The 27,544-nt window shown below is 42.7% G+C and overlaps 1 protein-coding gene across 3 annotated transcripts in view; it reads left to right on the top strand.

Moving 5' to 3' along the window:
- GGA3 (golgi associated, gamma adaptin ear containing, ARF binding protein 3) overlaps positions 1-27,544 on the top strand; it is a 103,052-nt gene that overhangs the window by 57,843 nt on the left and 17,665 nt on the right. For all 3 annotated transcript variants that reach the window (XM_089654909.1, XM_089654908.1, XM_089654910.1), the window contains 6 exons: positions 3,725-3,823; positions 6,667-6,790; positions 21,251-21,354; positions 21,434-21,514; positions 22,813-22,950; positions 26,904-26,985. In XM_089654909.1, coding sequence (XP_089511035.1) covers positions 3,725-3,823; positions 6,667-6,790; positions 21,251-21,354; positions 21,434-21,514; positions 22,813-22,950; positions 26,904-26,985 — 628 coding nt within the window. The remainder of the gene's footprint in view (positions 1-3,724; positions 3,824-6,666; positions 6,791-21,250; positions 21,355-21,433; positions 21,515-22,812; positions 22,951-26,903; positions 26,986-27,544) is intronic.

Here is a 27,544-nt window from a genome sequence, read left to right as displayed (position 1 = left end):
TACCTTCATGCATTCACGCCCCATCGAGATCCAGTGATGTGCACAACCGCCTCAGCTGTCCCGGGTCTCTGCCTTCTCATTGGCTGAGACAGCAAGTGGAAGCCAATGGCTCCTTCTGCTGTCAATGAGTCAGCCAATGAGGAAAGAGCAGGGACAGGGCCAAGCCGCAGCTCCGTGTGTGAATGGACACACAGAGCAGCGGCTGGGAAACACGCCTTCTTGGGTGCCGACACAGCAAGCTGCTTGCTATGGAGGCACCCAACAGAAAGAAGGAGCCAAGAGTGCTGGTAGGGGACCCGAGAAGAGAAGGATCCAGGCTGCTCTGTGTAAAACCACTGCACACAGCAGGTAAGTATAACATGTTTGTTATTTTCCCCAAAAAAAACACAAAAACTTTAGTATCGCTTTACTTAAAAAGTCTAACATAATACAATTACTTATAAAAATATATATTTCTTTTTAAAAACTGTCCATATGGGTTTTGGTTTTTGGCCAAGTGCATCCTGAATTTTCAGTTTCGGTCCAGAATTTTCATTTCAGTGCACCACTAATTGTAACACTTGATATACCTATACACCTGTAAAATCTTTTGGATTAAATATGTAGGCAGGACAACAACAAGGCTGCGGGATTGTCTCCATGATCATGTGTATGACATTCAGAAAAAACATTCTACTAAAGTTGCTAACCATTTTAATGGTTTACATGGGTGCGATCTCACTGCCTTACATATACAAGTCATTGAGAGAGTTGACAGGCCTCACAGGGGGGAGGGAGCAGCTTCAGGTTGCTGTGCAGGCATGAAGTATTTTGGATGTTTTACTTGCGTACATGGATCCCTTATGGCAGGGCTTGAAATTTCCACTCGCCAAATGCGAGGGGAAATCCCTTTGTGGCGAGCACAGATGGATCGGGTGGCTTGCAATGCGATCCCCAGGCCCCGGAGATCGATTTGCGCTCCAACCCTTGTTGTGAAGCCGATTTCCGACTTCCAGCTTCTTCTTCGCCGCCGTGGGGGACACGAGGAGAGGCCCGCTCTCCACCACCTTGGGGGACATGAGGAGAGGCCCGCTCTCCACCGCCTTGGGGGACACGAGGCCCGCTCTCCACCGCCTTGGGGGACACGAGGCCCGCTCTCCACCGCCTTGGGGGACATGAGGCCCGCTCTACACCGCCTTGGGGGACACGAGGCCCACACTACACCGCCTTGGGGGACACGAGGCCCGCTCTCCACTGCCTTGGGGGACACGAGGTCTGCTCTACACCGCCTTGGGGGACACGAGGTAAGCACTTTTTCTTATGCTATACTTCTGTAAACTAAACATACATCTTTTAAAAGAGAATTTTGTTACTAAAGTCGATAAACAAAAAAAATACAAAATGTTTTTACTACAGGTTTAAAGCTGTAAAACTTTATATTTTGATTGCACCCTATTGCTATTAAGCTATTGCTGTTATGTTTAAATTGACATAATAAAGCTATGTTATAAATGCAGTTTTTATATTTTGGACTCTTTATTCTAAAGAAAATTGTAATTTCATAGGGTTTAAGGGGGCGGGGTTGGGGGATGGGCCAGGGGTGGGGTTGGAGGCGGACCTGGTCAACTGGTGGAGAGTAAGGTTTGTGCCTGGCTAGTAGGTCTAGACTCGAAATTTTAAGCCCTGCTTTATGGATTAAATTATGGGTGAGATCTCACCCACTTTTATGAGTGATTGTCTGTACGCCTGTGCTCCTCTCATGCCTCTGCTTTATATGCCTCCCTTCTGCTCTCACATGTGATGTTTGTTAAATCTATTAGAATATCTTTAATATTAGTCCTGTTATACATGCAGTTTTTTTTGCCCTTAGGTACTGGTCCATTATTTACTATTTGTTACTTCTTTGCTGAAAAAAATATTTTTTTTTCTTTTATCTTAAAATTGATATTGTGTGCTTAAGTAATGGATAAGGATTTTATAGTACTATCCTGAGGAATGTTCTATTACTGATTTTATAACACAAGTGTGGGTTATATATTTATATTTGTTATCTTTGTTTCTATTTATTTATTCTTCACACTGCAGTGTGTTGATCCCCATGTTTCTGGATGTCCACTGGTTGGAGAACACTCATGATATATGTCTGATAATACTTGTACTGTGTTTTTGGAGCCGGTTTTTACCTTAGATCCTGCTCAACGCAGCAGGAGGTAGACCCAGTGCTTGTAATGTAACAGCTGCTGAAGCTTTAAAAACTCCATTAGAGATGTGGGCCCACTGGGTAATGATTAAGTGCTGTTTTTAGCGTGAAATACATCTCCCTGCTTGTCCCCCGCTGTATCTGTACCATCTGTCATATGGTTTTAATGTTCCTGCCGATGCCGAATAAAGTGGATTATTGGAGCTCAGCCATCAGGATTTTCTCATTTCATATTGTGCAGCACGTGAGCTGGGCTGGCACCCGACTGGAGGAGTAGAGAAAGGATCATCAGAGGTTACTCACCTGGAGCAGCGATACTCTGGGTTTGATTTGCTAAAGGTAAATAGGCTGTGCACTGCAAGCGCACTGAAAGTACAGTTGCTCTAGATCTGAGAGGAACATGCAAAGAAAATAGAAAACAGCATTTTTGCTTGCACATGATTGGATGAAAGAAATCAGCAGAACTTCACCTCATTTCAGAGCTTTCCCTCAGGTATAAAGCAACTGCATTTGCAGTGCACAATATAATTACCTTTAGTAAATCAACCCCAATGTGTTTATAGGACAGATGGAGCAAGATCAGGAGTAGATTGGTAGATCTGGGATTTATCTGTATGATAGCAGTATTGGAGGCAAGACATGTTTGCTGTGAGAGGAGATATAATTTAAAAAAAAAAAAACAGGAGACCAAAGACTGAAGCCTATGCTGGGTACACACTTTCAGTTTTTTCGTTCAACTCAGCGGGCAGAATGAAAAAAACTGAGGAACTCAAGAGGAGCTCGCTGTAGTAACTATCTGACAGTAGTACAGCGAGCTCCCCGCTGAGCTATTGTGTTCTGACAGGTATACTGCCCCCCACCAGAACTCACCAGCCAGCGCTCACAGCCATTGGCTGCTAGCACTGGTTGGATGCTGGTTTTTCAGCATGCCCGTTCCACAGAAGCTTCACCAGAGAGAGGTGTGACAGACCAGGTCAGTAAATCAAAGTATCAACACAACACCAAGACAAGTAGCAGAAATGGCAGACTCCATTTTCTGTCTAACTACAAATTCCCTCAAAGAGAATATGCTACTTTACCTGTTCTTTTTTACGAACACACTCCTTTGCTGCTCCATTAGCGCTTTTAGTGGAAACCCAGTAGGGTATTGGGGAGCATGTGACCTCCTACCAGGATGCCAGCTCAGGCCTAAGCTGCCAATTGCTAAACATTAATATAGTAGGAAGAGGTTAACCCTGTATAAGCTTTAGCAGCAGCTGACACAGGGTTTGGGTCACTGCTCTGAATGGGATGGCTGGGAGGAAAGGGAAGATACACGAAGTATCAATAGGCAAGGGGTTATTCTTACAAGAAAACTTGTCACTTTGCCCTGAATGAGTCTGTTTATAGTGCATAGACAGCATTAACAAAAAGCTACAGGCAGACAGTGCCTGATCATACCCAGCCACAGTGGTGCAAATTGTATACATATTAGCAGTGTGTTAGCCTATGTACTACATATGACAGTACACAGATATGTTTACCAGAATGCTTGTTTATCTTAAGGTGCTGGAGGCATGTATGAAGAACTGTGGGAGAAGATTCCATAGTGAGGTTGGGAAATTTCGCTTCTTGAATGAGTTAATTAAAGTTGTGTCACCAAAGGTGAGTTGAGTAAAATTTTGTCTGCTATGATTTATTTTTGATTTTTTTGTAAGAACATATGATTTCATATGTTTTCATAGTTTAATATATATATTTTATGAAAGTATAATTGTATGACAATTACAGTAATAAACAGTCACACTGCCATCTACAGACTGCAGTGGCCTCTGCAAGCTAAAACCATTGTTTTCTGTGTGAATCCTTAAAGAAGTATAGCTAAAGCTCTTTTGGCCTTACTTCCCATGTGGATCACAGGAGTGCAGTTCGTTCTGCACTCCTGTGATCCGTTTTCAGCCAACAGCGGGCTGAAGTCCGCTGTTGGCTTACGTCACTCAGCCGCTCCAGGATGGGGATAGATCCCAACTTCAAAGTTGGGATCCACCCCAGAGTCTGGAGTGCCACCTGTCTCAGCCTCTCGGATGAAAAAGCCCTACTTGTCTTTTAAGCTCGCTACGTTGTAGCTGACAAAGTGGTCATCTGACTGGGTTCCATTCTATTTGGTTGCTGATCTTATTGGGGACTGAGTCTGTTAGTAACAGCCAGGTTTGACAGCTACGTTATATAATATACAGATTACGGGCATGAAGGGGTTAAGAAGCTCTTCACTGCAGAATGTAAAATCAGAATTAGAAGAGGCTGAATTTAGCCATAGATAGGCATGATCTCACTGCTCTAATGCATCTTTGCCTGCTGGTGAGCCTGTAAACACAGATGGTTGAATTTGGCAGGCATTTGTGTTTAGTCAATGGAGCAGTATCGGAGAGATGCACTGCACCTTTTTTGTGTTCTACGCAGTTTTTGAACCCAATTGATCACTACTTACCCCTAGAGGCACAAGGGCAAATTTTATTAGCTTAGTCACACTACTATAATAACTAGCACTTAATTGTTAAGAGTAGCGGTCGCTCAGATGTTAACATGTAGTAGTGATCAACCATGCACTACTGAAATGTATGATCACTCAGGTTTATTCACTACTATGTATTTTACACAATAGGGAATAATTAATTCCACCTGTTTAACCATTGATCACTGCTGTTAGTGTTTAATGGCAATTGATTTTAGTTTTGTCTTTATTTACCACTATGTTAACCAATGACACAAGTATGAGTATATCAGCTTCACCAACACATTACTGGTTTCATGTGTATTTAGTGACCCATATACCTGTAATATAGGAATAATATGACAGTCCTAGAACTTGTACTTTAAAAAAAAATGTCAAAAAACAGCAGCTTCTTTTGATCCAAACAGATTCACTAAAAAAGAAAAAAAAATTTGAAATGAGGATTCAACCCTACCACACGCTGATCAGTCCCCTGGAGGCCTTCTCCACTGTATATTTTTCAGTGTTTTTTTAATTCTTACCTTTTTCTGATGACTTCAGGCTAGTCATCAGATGTATTTGGTCCCCTTCTTTGAGGCTAGGTTCACATTTGGTGGGTTTCCATTAAACTCGGTACGGCGTACACATTACTCCTCTGCTGTAAGCTCATAATCACTTCAGTACAGCATGGCACAGATATGAACCCAGGCTAATACACGTGGATGAAGGGATTTGTAATGCCCATAACACCCAGTATTCACAATAGAGTCCTCAGTCTTCCAGGTTGAGTGACACTGGGCATCATTCAACCTGGAAGACTAAGCACATCTTGTGGCCAAGAAGAGGTACTGGGGATCAGCTTCAAAATAAAGGTGAGTATTGCAACCAAAACTGCCTTTTCTTTAACACTGCCTGTGAGATTATACTGTATATTCAAATAACAGTGGCCAAATCACAGCTAAGCACAAAAAAAAATAAAAAAACCCTGAATGAATCGTCATTCAGGTAAATGCTTGCTTATAGCAAAGTAATTCTTTGCTATAAGCAAATTGTGTAAAAAAAAAAAAAAAATACTGATCACTTCCGCAAAGTAGTAGAATGTTCCTATGGTAACATTGTACTACTTTGGTCATAGTGAAATATGAAAAAAAAAATCTTTAAAAAAAGAAAAAAAATGTAATTAACTATAAAAACCACTGTACTGCACTGGTGACAGTATGTAAAAAAAATAGTGAAAATTTTTTTTTTAATTTTTCGAAAAATTATGACAAAAAAAATACAACTCGCCATGCCTCTTATGAAGTACGTCAGACTGTCTACTTTGCAAAAAGGGGTCATTTGGGGGATATCTGTACTGTTCTGACATTCTTGGCCCTCAAGAAATTAGATTGGCTATCAGTACTTCAGGACTGATCAATATTCAGATCTATACCATAGTTTGTGAACTCTATAACTTTCCTACAAACTAAAAAATACATCCTAATTTGGGTTATTTTCACCAAAGACATGTAGCAGAATACATCTTGGCCTAAATTTATGAAGAACAATTATTTATTTGCCAACTTTTACAACAGAAACAAAGAAAAACGTGGGTTTTTTTTTCAAACTTTTCGGTATTTTTTTGTTAATTTAGCAAAAAATAAAAACCCCAGTGTTGATTAAATACCACCAAAAGAAAGCTCTAGTTGTGTGAAGAAAATGATCAAATTTTAGTTTGGGTACAATGTTGTATGACCGCGCAATTGTCATTCAAAGTGCGAGAGCGCTGAAACCTGCAAAATGGCCTGGGCAGGAAGGGGGTAAAAGTGCCCAGTATGGAAGCAGTTAAACACATCCCTGCAAATGTAAAAGGCTGGGCAGTTTTTTTATTAGGTTTGATAAAATGTCAATGTTTGGCCATTGATTGATTGTGCCTGTGTGGTCTCTACTTTACTGTTTTGTCTGTGTTCATTATGAATAGCCACAAATATGAAAAAATATCTGATGTTAGTCTTCCTAACTGTGTTTCTTATTTTAGTACTTGGGAGACAGAGTGTCGGAAAAAGTGAAGATTAAAGTGGTGGGCCTCTTGTATAGTTGGACAGTAGCTCTTCCTGAAGAGAACAAAATAAAGGATGCCTATCAGATGCTGAAAAGGCAAGGTATATTGTTCAGCTTGCTATATAATATGATGCAGGGAACAGCAAGTTGCAGTAATCTACAACAGAAAATTAACAGACCAGCTTTCATTGATCTGACTAATCTAGACTGCTTAAACTTGATTTTGAATTTATTGTTCTGAGTTACTGATGCCTGCTGTTAGATCTCCAGATAATAAATTATATAACTGATGCTAGGAATGATTGGCTATTCTGTGGAAATAAAGATAAAATTACATTCTTACAGCCAAGATACAAATAATAGAAGCTTGTGATGTGCTCCCATTTAGTCAAGGTCTATGTTGTGTCTGCAGCCCTTATATTGCAGTAAGCATAGTTTTAACAGTTTCTCTGAGTGTGAAAGAAACTGAAATAGCGAGGGAAACATAACATCTAGTATACATGGGCCTTTGTGTTCAGTTAAAGTGATTGTAAAGGCTATATTTTTTTAATTAAAATAAAAAAAGTTATACTAACCTGCTCTATGTGATAGTATTGCACAGGGAAGCCCTTTATTTCCACTTCCCGAGTTCCCCGCCAGCATTGTCCACTCCTTCTTCCCTGCGGGTGCCCCATCAGCAAGGAATGGGTGTGTTTTCCTAAATTGGGCTGTATATGTCAAAAGACACACAGTGCGGCTCAGCCATGCTCCCCGCTCCATCCTCACAGTACTCGACTGACAATCAATGGCTCCCGCTTCTCTCAGTTTTCTGTGAGACCAGGAAGAGAGAACAGCAGTGTAGCTACGCAAAGTGCTGGATCAAGAGAGGACTCAGGAAATTGTTTAGGGAGGGGGTGGGGAAACAGGTATTGGGTGTTTTTTACCTTAATGTAGAGAATGCAGAAAGATAAAAAAACCTTTTGAGTTTATAACTACTTCCAAACCCTAACCAGGCAAAGTAACAGGTTTTCTTTATAGGAAGCAGTGCTAGCAACATTTGCTTAACTTTACTCACTGCCTTACTAGCCAGCATTTTACAAGACAAAATTAATTATTTGTTTTATTAGTATATTTAGAATTATATTCTTTATTTACTGTCCTGTGTGATTATTGAAATGATGCAGTTAGGGATTTTTTTCTAGAATATAAACTTTCTATACTCATGCATAGATTGTTATCACAGCCATGTAAATATTTCTGGATAAGTGAGCTATAAACACTTACTGATGAGAATCTGGGTAGATGTGAACTGTCATTACAAGATATTCAGCAGGGAGATTTTTTTTTTTTTTTATTGTCCTTGGATTGCTGCTGAACAAAGATACCAGATACCAGAGTCTGTGCTATGCTGCTTAACACACATTAATGTGGAGATTGTTTTCTGAACACCAAACAATGGATGTGCATTACAGATACCTAAGGGTCACCTAAGGGCCCAATTATTTGTTGTTTCTGGTCATTTAGACTCCCCCTTTACCTCGTATATACTGTAGCAACTTTGTTGTATATTAATTAGTTCCTGACACTGGGTGTAGAAGATATGCTCTTAAAACTTCAACAAAATTCCTGGGGCGTTTCTCTAATCCCGCTTTCTCTAATGTTTTCTCTAATGATTTCTTCACTTCCGGTTTCGGTTGCATGTAAACAGGACATTACCAGCTTGAACAAGTATCAGATCATAACGATCTTGGTGTGATCTGATGCTTTGGAGGCCAGAGAAGAGCTATGGGATCTCATAGACCCCATATCTCTCCAAAAAGAGAACCTGTCATGTCCCATGCTATCACAAGGGATGCTATCACATTGTGATAGCAATAAAATTAATAAAAAAAATAAAGTTACAGTGTAAAATAAAGAAATAACATTTATTAAAAACGGTCTTGCGTGCATATGTAAATGGAAATCATACCACTCATATGAATTATCACCGCAAATGGCAGAGTGAGAGTAATAACTTTAACACCAGACAAAAATGAAAGGGAGAGAGGGATAGAACAGAATGGAAAAAAAAGAGAGGAACAAAAGAAGGACATCGGGGACACTCCAGCCAGAGATTTAGGGCATTCAGTTCCTATAACAGCGCGTAGCTTTTAGGGAACATGGAGGGGTCGGTGTATTGTATCCATGGGGCCCAGGTTTTTAGGAATTCTTGTGTGTATCTAGGAGAAAACTAGTAAGCTTTTGCTTTATAAAAAACTTGTAAAAAAGCATTGATAAAAAAGTTGTCAATGCGAAGATGAATTTCTGCAAAGAAAACAAATGTTGTTTCCAAGGTTTCGGAATAGTTTGTTTCGCCGCTAGTAGAACATAGGTGGCCAATTTAAATTGGCATCTTGTGAGATCCAGAGCCTTTGCAGCTGTCGACTTGTAATTGTCAATAAAGCGCACAGTGCGTAGAAGTTGCCAACTGTCTGCAGAGTCAATAGCTAAAGATCTCCAAACTTCATGTGGCCTTCAGAATAGCACAACAACAGTGCGTATAGAGCTTCTTGGAATAGGTTTCTATGGCCGAGCAGCTACATCCAAGCCTTACATCACCGAGTGCAATGCAAAGTGTCGGATGCAGTGGTGTAAAACACGCTGCTACTAGACTCTAGAGCACTGGAGACGTGCTCTCTGGAGTGACGAATCACTCTTTTCTATCTGGCAATCCAATTGATGTGTCTGGATTTGGTGGTTGTCAGGAGAACGGTACTTGCCTGACTGCATTGTGCCAAGTGTAAAGTTTGGTGTGGGGTTGTTTTTCAGGGGTTAGTCTTGGCCCATTAGTTTTATTGAAGGGAGATCTTAAGGCATCCAAGCATACCAGTACATTTTGGACAATTTCATGCTCCCAATTTTGTGGGAACAGTTTGGGGATGGCCCCTTCCTGTTCCAACATGACTGCACACCACTGCATAAACCAAGGTCCATAAAGATATAGATCAGCGAGTTTGGAGTGGAGGAATTTGACTGACCTGCACAGAATCCTGACCTCAACCCAATAGAACACCTTTGGGATGAATTAGAGCTGGAACTGTGAGCCAGGCCTTCTCGTCCGACATCAGTGCTTGACTTCACAAATGCGCTTCTGAAAGAATGGTCAAATATACCCATAGACACACTCCTAAACCTTGTGGACAGCCTTCTTAGAAGAGTTGAAGCTGTTATAGCTGTAAAGGGTGGGCCAACTCAATATTGAACCCTATGGACTAAGACTGGGATGCCATTGAATTTCACGTGTGTGTAAAGGCAGGCATCCCGATACTTTTGGCAATATAGTGTATAGTTCTGTTTCAAGGATGCAACAGCTACATCGGTTAGAGGGCAGAGGATTTATCTTCATTTATGGTTAAGCCTGAAAAATTGAAGAATTGTTTCAGTATAGAAAATAAAACAGGTAATGAGGTTTGGGTTGGGTTAAAGTTAGCAAAAGCTAATCCGTGAACAGACTGACTTTATATGACCAGCCACTATTCCTTTAATGTCGGGTTTGGTTCTGATTAGATCTAAATCCACTCTGAAAATGGGGGGCAGGTAGGCCAACAAGGTGATTCCTTATCAGTCTCCAACGAGAACTTCTGGATCATAAAAAGAATGAGTTTTGTTTTGTCTTGGAGTTCTGCCTTCAGTGCAGGGGTTCCCAAAGTGGAGTCAGGCTGGGTGATTTGCGTAGTAAGGATTGTGAGGCTTGTGAGCCAGAGGGTGGAGCAGTCATAAGTTGTAATTTTACAAAGACATCTTGGGCTTTCTCAGGAGTGGAGAAGGCATGAGGACAGTTTGAGGAGGTAGTTCCAGCGGTATGTAATAGTATTGTTTTGCAGGATTTAAGTGCAAGGCTTAAGTTCCTTACGTCTTCTTAAGACGTGTCTGAGGGGCCAAGTCCGAGTATATTTGTTACTTGTGTGTTTGAAAGACTAGGTCCCTCTTTGACCAGGCAGCATGCATGATAGATTCCTTGGTTTTGTAGAAAGTGGGTTTGACAATAATGCTGCGATTAGGGCCCTCTGTTCTTTTGGGCCAAAAACTCTGTGAATTCTGACAAACTCAAGTTGTTCAACTGGTATTTCTGTAACAAGCTCCTGTAACAGTGACAATGGAATTTAGGTCTTTAATAAATTCAGGAAGGCCTCAGATCCTGAAGTTCCCTCTTCTGCTGCGGTTTCCTAGATCTTCTAGTTTCAAGAGAGCAAAGGAGAGGTCCAGTCCGGTTTAGCTGTGTTTATGTCCTGTTCATGGTTGTCAACGATGGAGATAGTGTCATCCATTTTGTGTTCAAGTCACTGATTTCATGTGTAATTTTGGTGGTAAGCTATTCTGTGGTGATAGTTAGTTCTTTCTGAAGAAGGAGTTTGAACTTTTCGAGGAGAGCGGTATTATGGACAGTCACCTCGTTGGGGTCCTCCAGCTGAGCAGCAGGGACGCTGTCATTGGAGGAATCATTTAGGTTAGGTAACAGTTCCTGAGATAGCAGAGACTGTATAGGTGAGGATTGTGAGGTGGTCATTTCTTGTGGTGTTTTCTTGGCAGATGTTTCGGATGTCTTGGAGGTGCCTGAGTATGGTTTGCCTTGTTTAGGGGTCTGACAATGGAGCTGTTCCCCATGATGGTAGTAGAACATGAGACAGAGGAGGTACGACAGTGGTTAGGTAAGCCGTGACCCCTGTAAGGCTGTTGAGAGAGGTGTTGTGCCAGATGGAGGTCTTAGGTTACAAATAGTTCCAATACTGGAGCTGGTGAACAATCGTGCCAAGGTAAGCGGTCAGGAGGTAAAGCAGGTGAGCTATAACAGGTGGCTGGTGGTTCGTGGAATCCCTGTTTTGTCACCTTTGAAAAAAGCAGTAAAGAGTCCCCAGGAATTGTAGAAGGGCGGAGGAGTCCACTTCAAGGGGGCAATTATTTCAGTAAGAGAAGTATTGAAGTTCAGAAGCCAGAGAGCAAATGCTTAAAGGCACAATTCCTTGCTTTAAGTGTGTTTCTGTGGGCAGTAGGAAAGGGAAGGCGTCCCACTGTAAGGATGATTGAGGAAGTGGTAGTTAAAGGCCAAAAATAAGATGACAGAGTACCTAGTCACAGCTGAAGTGATGAAAGTGTCCATATGAGTTGAGTCTGAAGGTTGTGGAGAGGTATGGCTGCAAGCTCTGTAGCCATGCCACAATCCGAAGAGGAGGAAGTAGTGTCTTGGAAATTCGCTTTAACGAATTTCTCCTTACCGTGAGTACTCGCAGTTGGATGCGCAGAAATCCCCCATAAAGCTGTGCGAATCTCGCTTACCACGACTGCAGCTAAACTACACGATTCCTGCCCATCCAAATACTTTGGTTCTGTTGAATTTGTGGGTGATGGAGCTCCGTTACCCTGGAATGATCACACGACACTCTAAGGCTGGTTGCAACTCACATAAGGGCTGATTTTAGGCTCAGCTCTCTGTTTTATTAAGAATACACACATGCCCCCCACATGAATAAAGTCAATCCCTCCCACCGAACAATACAATGGGGATTGCTTATACAGAGGATGTACATTCCAATTGGAGCATAGCCTTTGCTATTATCTATCACTGGTCCTCCCCCATGAACCTTCTGAGGTCAGCAGACTTCCTCCCCTTCCCCCCTATGAGCCATCTGAGGTCATATTTCCTGTCCTACTATCTTCTATTGGTATGTACATTCTCTGTACAAGCACTCTCTAAAAATATCAGTCTGTACCTGGATGGGCCCGATACGATCTTTATTAAAACACATCCATCCCAGATACAGTTTCAAGTTGGTAATGGGTTGTAAGATATGCATAAGCCTACACGTGGAGTTCACACCGCTTGCGCATTGCGTTATGAAGCCCACGTGGTACCATGCTGCTGATATGTGGATACAGGCCCACGGTCTACTGACAGCGGCATTCGCATGGAATGCCGTGGTGGTATACACGCCGGTCTATAAGCGCAGATCTGCCATCTCATCCATTACCAAGCCGAGTACTGTAATACATACATTGTACATGCGCATGGCCCAATTGCAGCCTTCAGAGCTTTAATTAAGCCACACGAGAGACATATGAATAACACGAATACATGACACATTTAAAGTTCGACCAACAATACAAAATTTCCATGACATTCCCTCCTGTTTTATCATATTCTCCTCGTGTCCCTTCTTGATCTTCTTCAGCTTGATGGGTGTAGTCTCAAACTTCAAAGAGTTCCTGTAGTTGTCCCTGAGAATAAAGCTCCACGGGGTACCTGAAACAACAAGACCCGACGCAGACTCGACGCAAACAGGCTTGATTGAAGCGATGATCCTCAAGAGCGTTGGAACCTTCACTACAGGAAGGCTCTTGCAAAAACCACAAACAGACTTGTGGTATGAATAAAGCTTGTGATCCCACGGTGGTCTGGGGAGATCCAGCAATAGATTCTCAAATTGCCCCTGCAGACGGGGCCACACAAGGCTGGTCTCGACCCAGACAGTTTTCCAAATCGCAGACACAAACAATGATGAGGCTTGAAGCTTGCTTGAAGGTCTTGGAGAATGTGGTCTTCAGAGAGATAAATTAGAGGGAAGCCAGGACGTAATCTGTAGAGAAGGTGGATGGTTGGTGAGGTCTTCCTCCGATCAGTGGTTGGAGTGGGATCCCAGGAGCGGGCATGGAGATGTGGTCGTCTGCCCGAGCTTGGTTTACACGGTCGATGAGGCAACAGGAACATCTCACCGCGGCATATAAAAGGCAGATGAAAAAGAGAAGCATCAGGATATACACTCCCACTTCCTTCAACCAAGATCCGATGGAGAACAGGAAATCTCCCAATCCTCCCAAACCCTTGAACGGATTCCAACCCTCACTAGCTATAGCTCTAGCTTTTCCCTGTAGTTCACTAACTTTGTCCATATGGGCCTGGACCTTGTCATCGGTGTCTTCTATCCAAGTACAACAATCCTCTCCGATGAACTCACAGAACCCCCCTTTGGCGGCTAAAAGATAATCAAGGGCCATCTTCTCCTGAAGCACTAAAATTCCCATCTGCCGTTGTTCTTGGGCAATTTCTCTGACAGCCTCTACGGTCTCGTTAAACATACTATCCACGATGACAGAAAAATTGTTCAGGCGCTTCATAAGTTCTATTCCCCATCCTGTCCATGAGGGGAACCAAGCCCATGCCTGGTCGCCCTCAGAGAACAGCTCCCTGCGAACTCTCCCTGCCATCCTTACCTTCTTGTGGACCATCAACTCTTCATGGTCCATCACTACATAGGATGCGGGGACTAGCTTTATGAGGGCACACGAACCTTTCGCGTTCTGGGGAAATGTTCTATAGGCTGCCGAACCACACAGAAAATAGTATGGACCTGTCAGAGCAGAACAGGAGGAGTTCCTCGTTCGGCCTCTGGTACTGAGCAACAGTTGCACAGACTGGGGGATTGCTCCCTCAGTCTGCACATCACATCCGTCCTTCCAACACACGTGGTCTGGTCGGTCAGTGTGGTTACTCAGAAAGGAAGTCTGGTTAGTCAGATTGACAGTTATACCTCCCTCGCAGGTGGTAGTCCCAACAAACTTGTTACCTGTGCCAAAGCTGATGTTAAAGCACACCTGAGGGCTGCCTAGCTGCCCAGTTACCCATAATGGACTGGTGAGGGCCCTACAGGAGCTAGAGCTAATATTGGTGCTGAAACTGATGTTACCTGCTAAAAATGTGTCATTAAGTTCTACCGACAAATGTCTACGTGGGGGCTGACCAGGGGTCCCTTGCTTTTTCATGCCGACGCGGATGTCATATAGGGCATGAACAGCGGCCATTGCGGACATGTGATGACTGGGTGGGGGCTTAGAGCATACCCAACAGTTGGTTTTGTTGGCGGTTCTGGCTAAACGCAGGTGCATTTTAAATAAAAGGTTGGGGTATCTGCCGTCTTTTCCTCCGTTCACACACATGTATGACATACAAACAAAAAGAAAAAGGAAAATGACACCCCTCATTCTCTGGTGTAGCTGAAAAGCTTCTTGCAGTGGCTTGCGTGCACCCAGTTGTCTCGTCCCTCGAGTTTGAGTGAGGTAGGTGTCGTCAGCTGGACTTGGTATGGTCCGGTGAACCGTGGCTCGAGTCCGGTTCTTTGATGTTTCTTTAGGACGACCCAATCACCTGGCTCAATAGAAAGAACACCTGTTATTGTATTTGGATCGGGGAGCGATTCGCGAACCCGATGGTGTATCTTCTGCAGCTCCCGTTGCAGAGATTGCACATAACCTGTAAGCTGTGAATGCAAAGACGACAACTGTTGAGGAAAGTACAACCCTGTTTTGGGAAGTCCCCCAAACAACACCTCGTAGGGTGACAGCCCATGTGGTTGCCGAGGGGCATTCCGGATGGAATAGGGGGCAATGGGGAGACACTCAGGCCAAGGTTTTTGGGTATCGGAAGACGTTCAACCTTACCGCTACTCTCGGGGTGATATGGGGTGTGTCGCCGCTGACTCCAGTTCCACCAAAGAAATGCAGTCGTGTCCTTTGGAAGAGAGATTAGTAGTGGACAAAGAAGACATGTTAGCAGAAGAGGTGTTAGTATTGTTAGTCGTGTTGCAAAATTCAGCACTGTCATTGCTGTCCTCCCCCCCCTTCTCATCTTCCGACACAGGAAGAAGAGAAGCTGGGTTAAGAATAGTGCATCGTTTGATAGTGAGGTTAGTAGGGGTTAGGAGGGTTTTCCCCTGAGAGAGGTACCTTGCCTTGGATGTCCTGTTTTCACAAGACCGTTCTTGCTGCACTGGTGTCAGTGAGGCAAGGGAGGGGATATTTTAATTCCTCTAGAAAAAGATGGATCTGGGCCGACACCGATTTGTCAACTTCCTATGAGAATTCATAGGAGTTACTTACCATGGTGGTCATAGGGGCGGAGGACTCATCAGGAATGAACTGCCACCGACCTTTAGGTAATTGGGGACAGCTCCTCCTCATGTGCCCCGTTTGGTGGCACTGGAAGCACCTGGGTGGGGGCCTATCCTTCCTGTGACCCAGATCCCTTGGTTTTTCGTGTGGGGTCTGGGACATAAGAACTTTGGCCTTGTCTTGTTTTCTTCTATCCATTTCCCTCTCTATTGCCGCAAGAGTGGAAAGGATAGCAGGGATAGACATCTCATTATATTCGGGTCGGGCCAGAACCAGCCTTTCCCGAATTTTAGTATCGATGCCTTCCAAAAATTTGGCCCGCAACAGAATGTGCGTCGCGGTCACCTTTACCCCTTCAGTTGGAGCATCAGGTCCAACTTCCAGATCCGCATCCAGTGCCGTCTGCTTGAGACGGCGCCAGAAGCAGGCGCTTTCCTCATTAGGACCCTGGGTGAGCTTCATCATGTCCGTAGTAGAGGTAGCACCATACATTTCTGGAAGCTTTGCCTTTAGCTGTGTACAGAACTCTTTGCCCCCTGAAGTCATCTCCTCATGCGTGGTTATAGAGCACCCTGCAATCACTGTACTGGCCACTTCCATGCCCACCTTTGCCCGTAGGATCTGTGCACAATCTGACCCGCTCATACCATAGCTGAACTGGTTTTGTCCAAACATTCGAGCAAATCCTCTCGGATTGACTCGATAGTCCGGGAGCTCAGCCAGAATAGTGCGGATCTCTGCCGGGGTGAAAGGGACATGCCAAACTACCCGTTCCCCTAAAGTCCGTTCCCCCCGTGCATTGGGAGGACCTTCAAATTGCTGCACCCTGACTGGATAGGCCTCGGTCCGGGAAGAGTGCAAGGGCTGACCCAGCATCATCGGTGGGCTTAGATTAACCACCTCGCTTACTGCACCTTCAGGTTTGAGGTCCCTCAGATCAGGGTATAGCTGGGGGGCAGGGGTCTGATCAGTGGTTCGTAGCGCTTTGATGCAATCCGCCCTGTTTTTTAACCGGGTGTCTATTCCCCTTGATTCACAGATAGTCTGCAAATCGGTTGTTGAGTAGGCTTCATAGTTGGAAACAGAAGGAGCTGGGGTGAAGCAGGGAGAAGGGAGAGGTAGAGGCAGAGGCTGAGGCATAGAGACAGAAGACACAGAAGGTATGTCAAGAGTGACGTCACTAACAGAAGAGACAGGTGCAGTTATACTTATCTCAGCCACTGTTGGTTGTTGGGGGACCCCAGTAGACCCTGATCCTGCCTGCCTTAGTAGAGTCAGCCCTGAAAGAGCTTCCTCCACCTCTGACACTGGATCCTCCTGTTTTATTCCCTCTGGAGGCCAGGTATACATCACCTGGTTCTTCCGGACAGACACCAGTTTATGTATGCCTTGCTTCCCTAATCGGATTGACCTGTGAAGCTATAGCTGTGCGATCTCTAGTTCTGACGCCTGCATCCGTGGTCCAAATTCAGAGATGAATTTTTCCCACCTCCATGCGTCAAATGTACCTTCCCGGGGAATTTCCCATCTGGTACCCTTCGACCATTTATTCCACCTTTTGAGGGGTTCTGTAGACTTCCCCCCCAAACTCACCTTCATCAGTTGTGCAGCTGTCCTTACCCTGAAGAGGGCTGGTTCCCCCTCTCTCTTCATGGACTGACTACTGCCCATCGTGACTAGTCACTGGTATATATCCCGCGTCCGGGTACCTGTTTACCCCCTGGAGCACTCGGTGGGATCCTACCGAGAGGCCTGATTCCACCACTTTCCCAGCACAGCGTAATTTATGTGATACTTATCGATCACCCGAAGCGCATCAAGTGGCGGTCAGACTGAGAGCACACCTCCCACTCCCACAGCGCAATTTGTGTGATCCTGACCACCCGAAGTGTTTGTGGTAACCAGGCTAAGTGTTATACTTCCCTGGACCGCCCACTCACACAGCGTAATTTATGTGGCTCTCATCACCCACTGTGTTTGGCAGGCCACACCGCACAATGATGAAAGTGGCTTTTCTCTCCCTGCACACAGTAGCTAACACAAGTCAAAACAAAAAGAGGGGTTCTTGGATGTTACTTAGGGGTCACTGGTTGGGCAGAAACCTACTAACTGACCTTTAGGAAATTTGTGTAAAAAGAAAAAAACTTTCCTAATACACACAGAAAAACCCTTTTTCAACCTGAAAAACTGTTAAAAAGGACAAAGTGGATCCTTATGAAAAACACGGGACGTTTCACAGTAAAACAATTACACAGAGGTAAACCGAAAAACTGCGCCAAAAGTAACCTTGTTGCTGACTCAAAAATCACTCCTATCAGCACCGCTAAACGATCCACGTTATACACGCAATCTTTACTGCAACCACCTAGAACCGTTTACACAAAAAGTCTGCTGGACGTGAAACACGCGACACAGCAGCTTAAAACAAACCCGCTTTACAATAAGGAACTACTTTTAACAGGAAAAACACAAGAAAAACATAATCACTATACAAGAAATCTATGTGCAAAAACCCAGACTTCACCGCGCTCATTAAATATGGAACACGTGAAGGGAAAACTCGCTTAATACACTTTAAATTGGCTGGCAATACGCAAATTTAAAGCTAAAAGCAAACAAATGAAACTGTAAAAAATTTGGATTAAAAACACAATATGGGTCAAATGCATATAGGAAACTTCATGCACATTGCATAGAGATTACTGCACATTTGGTAGCCAACAAAATGGCCACCAAACAAAAGGAGTCCATGTGGTTTAGTCAAGAAAATGACCCCCCACAGAGGAGCACATGGCAGATACTAGAATGACCCCCCACAGGGAAGCACATGGTAACGCTAGAATGGCCCCCCACAGGGAAGCACACGGCAGCCTCTAGCCTCAAAATTGCCTCTTACATAAAACAGACGTTTGGACAGAACATACACTGGACAATTACACAACAATATGAAGCACACATACAACACAATTTGGGCACAATCACAGAACGGACATAAAACACCAACATATCACACTAACATGCACATGTAACAAAAAGGACCCCCTGCTGCATGCTTGCTGGGAGCAGTAATACCACAAAACATTGTACAGATCACATACACACAGAGATCTTACAACAGTTAACAATTAACCTAAGCCTTTCAGCACTGTAATAATTACCTCACGTGGAGGGGGGTAAAGCAATCACCACAGTACCTACAGCCCACAAATACTTACCTAACACTATGCAACAACTTTTACCCACTAAAACATATACCCGTTTAATTTTTGGTTGGAAGATTTTTAAACTTGACCAAATCCAGCCAACCAAAACCCACCCCCCCTGCTGCTCTCAGCAGAGACAAACCCTCGTCTTTTCACCCACAAATCAAGAGTTTAGGACAAAAAACGAGGTCCTTGTTAAGCGGTATTTCTTGTTAGCTAACAGAGAGCGAAATCAGCCACACGAACACGCAAAAAGCGATCCTCTTAATGGCAGAGAGACCTGAAATGTGCCGGCATACTTTTTGCTAGTTCATGATGGCCATTCCCCCCTCGTTCTAGGTTAGCTACGCAAGAATACGCGTTAGTATCCACCAGGCTCGCCAAACTGTCTTGGAAATTCGCTTTAACGAATTTCTCCTTACCGTGAGTACTCGCAGTTGGATGCGCAGAAATCCCCCATAAAGCTGTGCGAATCTCGCTTACCACGACTGCAGCTAAACTACACGATTCCTGCCCATCCAAATACTTTGGTTCTGTTGAATTTGTGGGTGATGGAGCTCCGTTACCCTGGAATGATCACACGACACTCTAAGGCTGGTTGCAACTCACATAAGGGCTGATTTTAGGCTCAGCTCTCTGTTTTATTAAGAATACACACATGCCCCCCACATGAATAAAGTCAATCCCTCCCACCGAACAATACAATGGGGATTGCTTATACAGAGGATGTACATTCCAATTGGAGCATAGCCTTTGCTATTATCTATCACTGGTCCTCCCCCATGAACCTTCTGAGGTCAGCAGACTTCCTCCCCTTCCCCCCTATGAGCCATCTGAGGTCATATTTCCTGTCCTACTATCTTCTATTGGTATGTACATTCTCTGTACAAGCACTCTCTAAAAATATCAGTCTGTACCTGGATGGGCCCGATACGATCTTTATTAAAACACATCCATCCCAGATACAGTTTCAAGTTGGTAATGGGTTGTAAGATATGCATAAGCCTACACGTGGAGTTCACACCGCTTGCGCATTGCGTTATGAAGCCCACGTGGTACCATGCTGCTGATATGTGGATACAGGCCCACGGTCTACTGACAGCGGCATTCGCATGGAATGCCGTGGTGGTATACACGCCGGTCTATAAGCGCAGATCTGCCATCTCATCCATTACCAAGCCGAGTACTGTAATACATACATTGTACATGCGCATGGCCCAATTGCAGCCTTCAGAGCTTTAATTAAGCCACACGAGAGACATATGAATAACACGAATACATGACACATTTAAAGTTCGACCAACAATACAAAATTTCCATGACAGTAGGAGGAATGCAGTACTTCGCAAGCTGTGACTTGCTGGGAAGATGGTACATTGCGGGAGATTTACTAAAACTGGAACATGCTAAATCTGATGCAGCTCTGCATAGAAACCAATCACCATCCATGTTTTATTGTCAAAGCTTAACTAAACAAGCTGAAGTTAGAAGTTGATTGGCTACCATGCACAGCTGCACTAGATTTTGTGCTATAGTTTTAGTCAATCTTCCCTATTGTCATCAAAAGGTGTGTAGATCAAGGATGTATAAATCTAACAGAGACTGCTTAAACAGTGAAAATCATCACACTATGAGAGAAAAATTACAAATTACCAATTGAAATGGGGGATAGAAGTGCCTTGATGGGGAAGAGAACTGGGAAGAGGGGGGTTAGGATGAGAAGATAATAAGGGAAACTACTTTGTAAAATATTTTCACAATGCTTTGTAACTCAAACATAATTTTATTATTATTATTAATGGAACAAATAATAAAATAAAACATTTACTTTTAATTTACAATAACAATAGTTTTAAAAGTTTTTTTTCTTCATTTTTTTGTCTATAGATTTCCATTTTATTTTGTCTATAAATTGCATAGAAAATAAAATATTTTTTGCAAGACAATACTGGCAAAAGAAGGGTTTATTTGGCTTTAAAAAATATTTATGTATTATTTCATTCTCTTTCACAATGACAGAGTAATTTTCAAATCCATAGGCTTGGAATGTGAACATAAGAGGTATACAGGTGTGTGGGATGAACAGGTTAAATCTGGCTACCAATAATGATTATGCCCCAATCACGCATACACTTATCTGCATGTTAGTTAAAAAAAAAAAAGAATAATGTCATTATTAAACACATTGCATTTTACCTAAAATCTTGACACTTTGGGGTTTATTTACTAAAGCTGGTTGACTCAGAATTTCGTGCACCTGTGCATGGTAGCCAATCAGCTTCTAACTTCAGCTTGTTCAGTTAAGCTTTAGCAATAAAACCTGGAAGCTGATTGGTTTCCATGCAGAAGTGCACAAGATTCTGAGTCAACCAGCTTTAGTAAATAAACCCCTTTATTTCTGTTTATACTTTATTTTTGTGGGTATTTCAACTGTAATTCTACTTTGGTTCCCTATGCCAGGTATTGTTCTGTCAGACCCAGTAATCCCAGTGGACCATACCTTGATCCCATCACCTCCAATCCGCCCTAAAAATCCAATTTTTGATGATGAGGAGAGATCTAAGGTAATAAAATGTCTTTGTGTGTCTTTTTTTTGTCTTTTTCTGATTTTCCTAACACAGTATGTTTATATTGCTACTTCAGTTGTTGGCTAGATTGCTGAAAAGTAAGAATCCAGATGACCTGCAGGAAGCCAACAAGTTGATTAAATCAATGGTAAAAGAGGTAAGTGAACACCTAATAATGCCTCAATAAAACACAGCCCACACAATTCTACAACATGCATAAAAGCAGCAAAAAATAAACTGAAGTAATTTGTTACTGTTAAGCAATACAGCATTTATTTCCACAGTTACTTTGTCTGTGGACCTTTCTTCAAATATTTCATTTTATGTTGCACTTTTCAAAATTGTTGAATGTATACTCTGGAGTTTTTAATAACTGGTAGTCCCCCAGTAGTTTGCAACTCTATGGGGTGTATTCATAAATGTTTTCACACATGATTCGCACACATTTCACCCAAGATTCAGTGGTTTTCTCAGTTTAGTTTCCTAGGAAAAAAGAGGCCCAGGGTGAAAGTTGTGTGAAAAAATGTAGAACTATTTCCCTATGAGTTGCTGTTTACACTCGACAGGTCAATACTGTGTTATTAGAAGGTAAGGGATTTGCATTTGTATTGGAGTTATTCTTTAAAGTTCCTGTTTCTTCTACCGCTGAATCGATGGTTTCCTAAGTATTGATTTACACCTTTCCTGCTCTTGGTTAGCACAGCCCAGCCTCATATGGTGCATAATGGGTTTTCAGAAACTCCTTAAGGCTGCTGGATGGTCTTTCTTCATGGCCTTTCTGTACTTCACGCCTGATCCTTTGCTATTATGATTTTTCTTTCTGCTGCATCAATAACCTCACAGGGTCTTCTAAAGCAGAAGACCCCCTATTTGAGTATTGCTTTATGGTGGCCTTCTGCAGCTCCATAGCTTTTATATATGGTAAATTCTGAGGTTACAGTGATACAAGCAGTAATTTGACAGTAAACAAAAGCAGAAAATTCCGTGAGACCTTACGGAATCCTCTGCCTTTGTTTACAGTTTTCCTTGGGGATGGTGCTAGTAAAATGCTGCATGACAAGACCGCCCATGACATGCGTGCAGTCATTTGACAACCTACGTTCAGTAGACCCGTCCCCTCAACAGTATGCTTTGCTGGTAACATGGAACAGTTTGAAGGCCATAACGGAATATGGAATAATATAATTATTTAATGCCTCTAAACTCTATTTATGACTTACTGTTTTGAAATAATGGTCTTACTGAGGATGTCACGTGGACAGAGCTTGATCTGTCATTGGCATGCTTAGACATCTTCCATCATTTTTGCTCAGATATCTTCTATAATTTAAGTAGCTGTATGGTCAGGATGCACTGAATGTCTTCACAGCTCAACTTTCTCGAATAACTGCAATATAGTATATTACACATATTGAGTATTGTGTAGCTCCAATGATGTATTTGTGCATTGTGCAGGATGAGGTGAGAATGCAGAAGGTGAGTAAGCGTGTTCACACTCTAGAGGAAGTGAATAACAATGTGAAGCTGCTGCAAGAGATGCTGACACATTACAGTAAGGAAGAGTCATCAGATGGGGACAAGGAACTTATTAGGGTAAGATATTGATTGGAAGGTGATCATTATACCTAAGTTGGGAATGATGGTTCTAGATCAGGGGTAGGCAACCTGTGGCTCTCTAGCTGTTGTGGAACTATATTTCCCATGAGGCATTGCAAAATTACAAAACTGACAGTTACAGCTATGACTTGCAGCAGCATGATGGAACTTGTAGTCCTGCAACAGCTGGAGAGCCGCAGGTTGCCTGCCCCAGTTCTAGATGATCTGGATATATTCTGTTGTTACAGTGATTTTGCACACAGTATATTCAGAGTGTTCTCACTGTATTTCAAGACTGAATTCTAAAAACATTTATATTTCTGGGTTAACTGTACACATACGCTACTCTAATGAATATAAGGATGCCATTCAATTTTGTAATTACAGTATACTGCTAAGCTGTTCCCTTAGAGCTCTCCTCACCTAAATTATTTTGTATAAGTGCAGCCTGTGTCTATGCTGTAACTGTCCACAAGAAATAAGAATATAGAGTAGATTCCACATGCCTTTTTAATTCCAAGTCTTTACTGACAGGAGCCATAATTTTTTATTCCTGTTTTGCACTCAAGTACTCCCTAGAGAAACAGATTACTAACTGCTTGAAGCCCCTGTGTGGTTTGGCTTAGCGTATCCCTTAAAGTGATTCTAAAGGTTGGATTTGTTTTTGTTTTAAATTACAAACATGTTATACTTACCTGGTCTGTGCAGTGGTTTTGCACAGAGCAGCCCCAATCCTCGTCTTTTTGGGTCCCCCTCTGGCTGTCCTGCTTCTCCCACCAGCAAAGTGCCCCCAATAGCTAGCCTTTTGCTGTGGGGGCACTTGAGCAGGCTCACTTTTGAGCCACACTTCTGTGAATGGACATTGTCCAAATACACACAAAGCACGGCTCTGCCACGTTATCTCTTGATTGGCTCACTGGCTGTGATTGCCAGAAGCAGGAGCCAATGGCTTCCGCTTCTGTGTGACCCAATAAGGAGAGAGAGACCACAGAGAGCCATGGCTCTTATGCACATCGCTGGATCGAGAGGGGGCTCAGGTAAGTATAAGGCGGGGCTGAGGGGGGAGCTGCAATCAGAAAGTTTTTTTACCTTCATGCACAGAATGCACGAAGGTAAAAAACCTTCTGACCTTAGAACCACTTTAAGACCATGTGATTCCATCCCTTTGTGCAAAGCGGAATGACCATCTAGTGGGGTCCCTGAAGTCTTCCCTACTTGCATTCTTAAACTGGGTATACACATGCAGTTTTTATTTTCATTCAACCAGCAGGTTAAATGCACAAACAAAGTTGTGTGGTCAGGGATTTTTCCCACTGAGCTGTATTCTGACAAGAAGACAATAGCTCTGATTAGTCAGAATACACAGATCAGTTCTTGGAGCCATTGGCTGCAAGTGCTGATTGAATACTGGTTTTCCAGCAAGACCATTCAACAGAAACCGGACATGTTGAACAAACAGTCGTACACCTGTAACGAAAGTTGGCCAGTTCCTACAAATACCCCAATGCCAGGATTTAGCCTGGAGACAAGAGCATTGTCTAAGCAGTATCTGCCTGCTTTTAGCAGCTTGTTATGTGTTCCACCAGTGATTACATAACTGCAGCTTACAAATCATTGTTAAGACTCTTGGTGTTGAAGATACAGAATTTCAAGCTTCTGTATGTGGAGCAGATTCTTTACTTGTGCTCAGTCCTTGACTGCAGTATTCTTGTAAAAAATAATAATGACTACGCCCTTGGTGGCATCTCGGAGAAAGAAAATGTAAAGGCAATCATGATTTTTATGGTTGTTTTGTATCTTTGAATATATAAAAAAAAAAAACGAGCTAATGTGCTGTGAAAGTACAGTTAGCATTTTCACATATTTTTCAAATTAAACTACACATATGTAACAACCCTTAGAAATGATTAAGGCTAGGTTCACACTAAAATGCGGAGCAAGAAACCTGCGATCTGTGCGCAGTTCTTGCACCATGTTCAAAATGCTTTGCAGTTGCGATCTGCAGCATGTGTCAGTGTAAACAACACCCCAAGCGCAGGTGGCATACTCTGTGCTTTTGCCTGCAACGGTTCACATGGTATAAATGTGCCATGCAATCCGGTTGCACTGCATTTCCAAAAGTGTACTACGTTTGAACGATGCAGTGCGATTTGAGCCCCCTTCAAAATAGATGGGCTAAAATTGCACAACTCTAAATTGCAAAAGAATCGAACAGGAACAAGCAGCTCATTCCTGTGTGATTCATAGTGAACTGAGCCTTAATGCTGAACTCATGTGTATGCCATGTGTATTCTTATTTAAATCTTGGTGTGCTTTGTGTATTTTTTCAAGATCTGTGCCACAGTCCAGTGTGCAACTTTACCTCTGTGCAGGATCTTCTTGTATTAAAGGATAAGTTCACCTTTGGGTACATGTTACATGTTCCACCCTTTTTTAGAGTGGGATATGTAACATGTTCCCAATGCTGCAGCCGCTGCTCGCTGCTCCCCCTCCCTGTGACAGCAGTACGGGCAGAAGTTCCCCCTACAAGCTGGCATTTTTTAAAAACAGCTCCGCCCATGTGGCCGTGTCATTCATACACAGAGTTCTGTGAATGAACTACAAGTACTGACATCATTTCCAGATGTTGGCTTGCAGTTCTCAATGAACTACCATGGTGTTGTGGAATGCCTTGGTAGTTCAGCGATCCCGTAAGGGATGTACAGATAAGCAGATATACTAACAGGTTGATCGCTGATCGCTGGTGCAATGTTTTACAGGCCCCTACAACAAAAAATAATAAATGTACTTTTTTTTTTTTTTACCTGCAAATTATTTTTGTCAAAAGGTGAACTTATTCTTTAAACCCAAAACCATAAATGTATTATATTGCAGCTTACATCAGTTTTCTTTTTTTAGTTTTCACCTGGTGACCAGGCCAGTAACCCACTTCCAGTATTAATGAGACACAACTCTAGAAGAATGAGCACAGGAGGCACAACAGACAGCAGCATTTTCATTCTGGGGGTGGGTGGTGTTAAATATATTAGCAGATTTAAATGCACTAACAAATTGAAGCCAAACTCCAGCTTGCACTTTATAATCAGTTACAGCAAACAGTTTTTGTCCTTTTCGGATGAAGGTTTTACATAAATAAATAAAAGCTGATTATTGTAATCTCCCGTCAGTGGTAAATGGTTTGTCTCATCCATGTAAACTGGTACATTCCACTGGAGAGCTTTGTGCTCTTGAAAAACAACAGACTTGCTGGCTGGATCACCAGATAAAAATAGAAGAAAGAAAGCTTAAAAACGAAAATTAATGCAACCATCACATCTAAGAGTTGGTATGCTGAAATCTAATAAATATTTGCTTTTGGGTTTAATACCACTTAGAGTGATTAGTCTTGTATCCACCCCTCTTGTAATTTTCTGCAGGAATCCTGTTGTGGGTGGGGCCTGCTGGGACAGCTACGCTGTCTTCAAAGATTATGTGCAGTGCAGTGATGATGTCCCCATTATTTGTTTATGGTGTCATCTGGGTGTTAATAAGTATACAGTGCACACAAAATGGATTTTTATTATTTGTGGCTATTGAAAGATACATTTAAATGAATGGTTTTATGCCTAGAGTTCAGCTTTAAGAAAACTGGCATATAGCAATGTATGTTTTCTAGTACAGGTTGTTCCCAGTGCAAACTGCAAGGAGAACGTCAGCATGGTGCATATCAGAACAGGTCTAAATCCCAGTCCAAATCTCAGTGAATTTCTATAGTGTGTCAGATTTCAGTAAATCTCTATAAGGAGCACCATATGTACACGAAGACAACACCCTTACAACTTATTTCTCATGCACCAGCATCCCCAATGTACTTGCATGACTAGAATTATTTCAAGCTGGGCTATGACAATTAAACAAATAGGCTATGGATGTTTTGTCTACACATTTTCACCTTTTTCCTTGTGTTTTAGGAGCTGTTTGAGAGATGTGAAGCGAAGAGACTCACTTTGTTTAAAATGGCTAGTGAAACTGAAGATAATGATAGTAGCTTAGGTGAGAGATGATCTTTATAATCATACTTTTTCCTGGTATAAATGTTGAAAACATGTTCTTTTAGGTATCCAAAGACTTTGCTGTCAATCAAATTTATTGCATTTTTAGAATATATTACAGGCATACCTCGGTTTACGAATTTAATTTGCTCTGCAGGACTTTTTGTATAGTGAAAAATTTATAAACCGAAACGCCATTTCCTATAGGAATGCATTGAAAACCAATTAATCCGTTCCAGATGTCAGAAAAAAAGTAAACACTACCAAAATACCGCTTTAGTTATTTTATCAAGTCATGCGGTATTTTAGTAGTGACTACCATGTGTTAATGTTTCAGCTGTCAACGGGGTTCTCCACTGACAGCTGAATGTAAAAGAATTGCTGGCAATGTACCCCATAATCATTCACATGGGGGGGGCAGGATCTGTGGGCGTCCAGATTTCGATAAGCCCCCTACCCGCAGACCCCCACAACCACTGGCCAGGATTGTGGGGAAGAGGCCCTTGTCCCCATCAACATGGGGACAAGGTGCCTGGGGGGGAGCCCCCCTGCCCCAAAGC

The sequence above is a fragment of the Staurois parvus genome, unplaced genomic scaffold, assembly GCF_062004578.1.
Source record: "Staurois parvus isolate SC_StPar_1 unplaced genomic scaffold, SC_StPar_1.0 ptg000813l, whole genome shotgun sequence".
NCBI lineage: Eukaryota > Metazoa > Chordata > Amphibia > Anura > Ranidae > Staurois > Staurois parvus.
Note: the sequence above shows the minus strand (reverse complement) of the source record. Positions and strands in the feature narration are given on the sequence as shown.